The sequence below is a fragment of the Cupressus sempervirens genome, chromosome 2 (assembly GCF_028749045.1).
Source record: "Cupressus sempervirens isolate cs-2001-9-10 chromosome 2, ASM2874904v1, whole genome shotgun sequence".
Taxonomy (NCBI): domain Eukaryota; kingdom Viridiplantae; phylum Streptophyta; class Pinopsida; order Cupressales; family Cupressaceae; genus Cupressus; species Cupressus sempervirens.
This window is the reverse complement of record NC_143119.1, coordinates 75,525,632-75,531,293: the sequence shown is the minus strand read 5'-3', so window position 1 is coordinate 75,531,293 and position 5,662 is coordinate 75,525,632. Positions and strand designations below refer to the sequence as shown.

Genomic DNA, 5,662 nt, shown 5'->3' with positions numbered 1-5,662 from the left:
TATAGAAATATCTAAGAAATAAAATAAAAGTTAACATTTTTTAATCTTTATTTCAAAATGTACTTTTATAACTTATACATCTAATATTTTGTTGGATATGGGAAGCCTCCGAAACAAGGGATCTTATAAAATCAAATCAATTTAGCCTATCATAATTGAGATAAAATTATTTCTATGATTTTTTTAAATTATAAATTAATAGATAAACATTAGAAAAATTTGTTTGATGGAAATATTATATTATTACTAATATTGGTAGATTGATCAAGAACTAATTCACTAATTGTCAAAAGTGAATACAATAGTACTTGCCTTGGACAAGTACAAAAAGAAAAGAGTATTGTGAGAAGAAGTTGAATAATTTTTTCCAAGGGTCTTATCTTTTAAAAAGAAAGCACCCTAGGGATGTAGAAGCTTGATGAGCTAGCTATACCAAACATTGCAACAACAACATCAACAACATCTAACCAAGAATTGGGAAAAAAACAATCAACAAAATATTCACATGATTTGGTAGCGTTACAATAGAATTAAGTCTATAAGATTTCCACAATCTATATCAATGTATTTATTTTTTGTAGGATCAATTTTATGAATGTTTTTCTAGTACCAAAGTTTCATACTGATCCAAGGCAAAGAAACATGAAAATGTAGATTGAAGAGCAATGAAGGAATAAAAGAGAAGGAAAGAGATTAGAAGCAGACACAGAGACCAAGGATGACAAGAATAAATTCATGAATGAAACAGAAGGATAAATATTAGGTTGGTTTCCATTACATATGAATCTATCGTCAATGATGGCATTAATGAATTAACATATATCTGACCAGAGACGGGATGATACCCTGGAACTGCAAAAACAATTTCATTGTATCGAATTCCCAATATCATGGGAACAATATAAAATAAATTAAGGAATACTTTTTAAAGAGATAACAAAACAAACATTTAGACAGTGTTTGTAAATTTTGCCTTGTCAACTTCGAAATCTCAAGGTTAATACCGCTAATCTGGAATATTTACTGACATCCTACACCAATGTGTAATTATTGATGTCAACCAGGCGGAGAAACCTTAGATTTTAAAAGGCTACTTTGCATTCTCCATTTACTATTTCTGTTTCCACCAAGTTCAAAACTCTTAAACATCTCTTCATTAAGTTGAGATGACTTGCTTCTAGCTGGAACGGTCCAGAAAGAGAGATCCCCTTTCTTTTCTTTATCTTCTGCAGAATGTTTAATGCCTCTTTAGAGGAGGCTTTCAAGCGATTATAGACAAAGTCCACCATACGCTCACTCAAATCATCCTCCGACTTGAGACTTTCCACTACTTCTCTACAAGCTCTAACATCCACAGCAGGCCGAGTATACTCGCACAGCCTCGCTCCAGCCAATTTCAGAACAAGTGGAATTCCTTGGCATATTCGGAGGAGACCATCAATGTCTATGGTGGGATCATTAAAGCTTGCTTGCTCACTGCCTAAAGCAAAGACACATAAGAGTTTCTGCGCCTCTTCTTCTGGAAGACATGTTACCTTATAAGAACGGCATTGAATTCTCGCCTGGACAATTGTTTGAGTCTCATTCAGGTTCCTAGTTGTTAAAAGAATCCTGCTCTGTGGTGGAAGGGACGCCAGGTCAGCTACAGGCAGAAGCTTTTCAACGTCACTTTGTTTCAGTGCGTTGTCAATAAAAACAAAGATCGGTTGAGAGGAGAGCTCTTTAAAATCCTTGGCCAACTGTTCCTGACCTTCACTCAAGCTTCTCAACTGAACATTGCGATCATAAAAATCTCTTAAAATTTGTTCTTGTAAGAATCTAAGATCGGCCTCTGAACAGTTCTGCTGCATGTCAACTTTACAATATTTGTAGTTTTTGAGGTCGGGTTTGTTGAAAACTGCAGTGGCCAGAGTTGTCTTCCCAATCCCTCCTTGTCTGTAAATAACCACCACTTTAACTGATGGGACTTTTACATCTAAAAGCTTTGTTACAATGTCAATGGCTTTCTCAACACCAACTGTCATAAAATCAATATAAATTTTTCAACAGCCTACTATATACCTCTTTCTCTTTTATAAATTAAGAGAAAATTACCCAATGACAATATAAATCCAATAAACAGATAAATAAATAGAGCAAACGTACCTGCTTGAGGAGATCTTCCTTGGGAGGGAGGTGAGACAACTGGAAGCCTATCCAAAACTTCTGAACTCCTATTCAGAACAACAATCATCGCCTCCAATGAGAGTTGTGAGTACTTGTGTGTGAGTTCTGCTTGTAATTTCCGCAGTTCACCAGCAGCAGCCGGAGCAGCAACAAATCTACGCACCCATCAAAAGTGAGTAAAGATTTATAAGTATCTTACAAGAGTTGGAAGTAGAAATATCACATGAAACAGAAAAATCAAGATTAAAGCAGATGGATTTACTTGGAGAGCGCATGGGATTCCATTTGTGAGAGAGCTATTCCCAGTCACTGTGACTGAACATGAGCTCCACAGTCTTGTTGAGAATTAGCAGAGCATGGAGAACAGCAGCAAGCGTTAACCATTTCTGTCTTGCTGAGGTTAACGAGAAAAAGGACAAGACTAAAGACTAGATTGCTCAGAATGTCTACAGAGGAGTTTGTTTCTTGAGATTAACAGTCCCATCTTATAATCAAAATGGGTAGAGTAAAAATAGAAAGATTTGGAAAATGGGCGTAGAGTCAAAAAGAAGAAGAAAATGGGAATACATTCTGAAAATGGGCACCGTCAAAAAGAAAGAGATGGGAATCAATTTTTCATGTTCATTGTAGAGTCTCTCGCTCTCTCACCGTTGTGTAGAAGAAGAAAAGCATTTGTGGATGGCCAGGCATGGAATACCTTTTTAAAAAGCCACAGACATTCAGAATAATTAAATCACATTAGACGTTGATGGGCATCATTAGTTATTCTCTTTATTCTATAAAGAGAGCAAATCATTACGTCATGCACTGAACTGCGCACCTGCTTTTCTTTTCTTTTTGATCGAATCTTCTTTCCTGTCTCTTCTTTGCTCGAACTTTCTATTTTTTTCATACTAAACCCTTCTATGGGAGAGGACCCGGTACTTAACACACTAATTTTGCGTTTATCAAAATCTTACGTAAAAATTTCAAATCGATCCCAGTTTTTTATAGCAGTTTACTTGGCGAGTCGTCTACTTATAACTAAGGTTTCAAGTCGACATCACCCATTATGATGCCCCATCAGCATTCTTTTTGCCAAATTGTACAAAACAGTCCCAAAAAAAGTGAGACCAATGGTCGTGCATAAAGTGTACCCATAGTTGAACAGCTGATGTGGCATCACATCATTGGTTAATTTTTATAACTAATGGTACATTTAATTCAATTTTGGGTAGTTAACATTGTACTAACAACTTTAAAGTCCCAAGTATTAGTACAATGTTGTCAAAAAAATTGGACATTAAGTCAGTAAGTGTAGGAATTAGGTGAACAACTCCATTCACAACTATTGGAACGCGTTCAAATATTGGGTCCTCTCCCCTATTTCGCTGTTGTTTATAGTTGTCCACGAGAATCTAAATCTTCCAATGTGAGAGCTTTAAAATTTAAAATTTAAAATTCTTTTTTACTAGAAAATTTACATATACATTTTCATTTATTTATTTTAAAATAAATCATGAGGTTGATGATATTCAATGGTTTTGTCATTAATCTTTGTTTCAATCTTTGGATGTATCGGTTGATGTGGGACCAAAAATATGACTTATTAGTTATTACATATTGTTAGTTTGTGTATTGGTTGGTGCTTTTATAGACGGTTTATATTGCATGCTCATGATAGTTTTTGGCTTGATCCTATGTGGATGAGTTTTGGTGCCAATAGTGGGATGCAACGCGCTTCACATATTTGTTAGATCACTTCAAGCACAAGTGTACCTGGAAACTAAGGAAAAACAACCTAAATGTATTGCCAACGTCAATAGGAGATTGCCTATGAATTACTCTCCATCTACATGAACACAGGCCTGGAATTTGACGGTCACCCTTACCTGTCATATAATTTATTTTGTGATAGTTTGGTCATTTTAATACCTTTCATTATACGTTTTATGAAAAAAATTGATTGTCAAATTCATATTTTAATTTACAAATAATTTAAATATATTAAAAATATTCTAAAATTCAACAATATATAATATATATTTTAAAGAGATTAAATTACTACGAACTTAAAATAATAGATTTTTGTAATATTAATAAAAGTCACAAATTTAGAATGGATTTCTAAAAATCATAAGTTTTATTATACAAAGTATTCAATTCATTAAGCAAGTTTCTAAGTTCATAACATGCTTTATTCTATCTTAAAAATATTCTAAATGTTATAAATAATATTAAAAATATATAAAAGTAAAAAGCATTTATAATATCAAATAAAATATATATCCTATATATATATATATTTTCATTATTAAATAATATATTGTACTTCTTTATAATAAAATTTGATGATTTATTAGTAAAATTGAGTGTCATATTTACGATTTTAGAAAAAAATAACCTATCAATCTATACCTATCATATACGGTTCAAATGTGCAAAAATGACCATTACGATAATCAAATTCAAAGCTTGCACGGACATATTTACACCACCAAGATAGGTCATGAAAGCATTGGAATGAGTAAAAAGGTAAGTACAGTAGGTCATGGGTATAACATGGACTCACCTACTAAGATAGGCTATTTTAATATTATATTATAAATATAATTATGATGAATTAATACAAATAAATACTTAATGCGATTATGAATAAAGTGAATATTAAGGATATTAAAATATTATATTATTTTATAAGTTTCTACTATAATTGAACAAATATTAGAAATAGTGATATTCTTTACATAAGAGTAAGATATTAATAATATAAATAAATAATTTATTTATTTACCTCCTATAAATAGAAGCAAAACAAGACCAAGGAAAATAATTATAATTAAGTGAGTGAACATAATATTAAGAAGGATTATGGTTTGACCTATTGAGGATAATTGAGTGGATCACTTTAAAGGCAGTGAAAGTATGTTGTGCTTGATTTAATTATAATTATGAAATTAATTTTATATGGCTAATTTAGACCTATACATATATGTGTTGGAAGCATGAATGCTGATGATATTCCTATGAGGGAGTATTGTAGATATGTTACTGTGATAATATGTTACATTCATGACTGAGTTTGTCATTGATGTCAACATAGTAGTTTTATGTGGTATCTAACAGAAGAACAACAGAAAGATCAAGTTGGTACGGATGACTAGTTGAGTATTCTCACTATCTGAAGTCATGGGAGACACTTCTGAGTATCTAGTATATGTAGTTAATGTCGGATGAAGAAATGTTAATTCTGAAAGAAGTTATGTAAGTTTTGGTGATGTCTATTTTGAGATAAAGTTTAGAGAGGTATGTTCTGGTAAACTTGTCATATCTCTTAGCAGAGTTGTTATTTTGAGAATCGAGGTTGAGGATGTGAAGAAGACATGTTGATGATGACGTGGCTAAGTTTGCTCATCATAATATTACATGTACATAAAGTTATTTAAGTTGTAAGACAGAAGATTAATGTTATCGCTAAGTGTAACATGTTCTAATGTGGTCCTTTAATGATTAATTG

General features: G+C 32.3%; 1 protein-coding gene across 1 annotated transcript; it reads right to left on the bottom strand.

Annotated features, from left to right (window-relative positions):
* Nucleotides 1-732: 732 nt before the first annotated feature.
* Nucleotides 733-2,778, bottom strand: LOC149571115 (TMV resistance protein N-like). Its single transcript, XM_089812675.1, has 3 exons — nt 2,429-2,778; nt 2,146-2,321; nt 733-2,017 (listed from the first exon to the last, which is right to left on the bottom strand). The coding sequence occupies exons 1-3, from the start codon at nt 2,449-2,451 to the stop codon at nt 1,083-1,085; spliced, it is 1,134 nt and encodes a 377-aa protein (XP_089668801.1). The 5' UTR covers nt 2,452-2,778; the 3' UTR covers nt 733-1,082.
* Between the last annotated feature and the right edge of the window lie 2,884 nt (nt 2,779-5,662).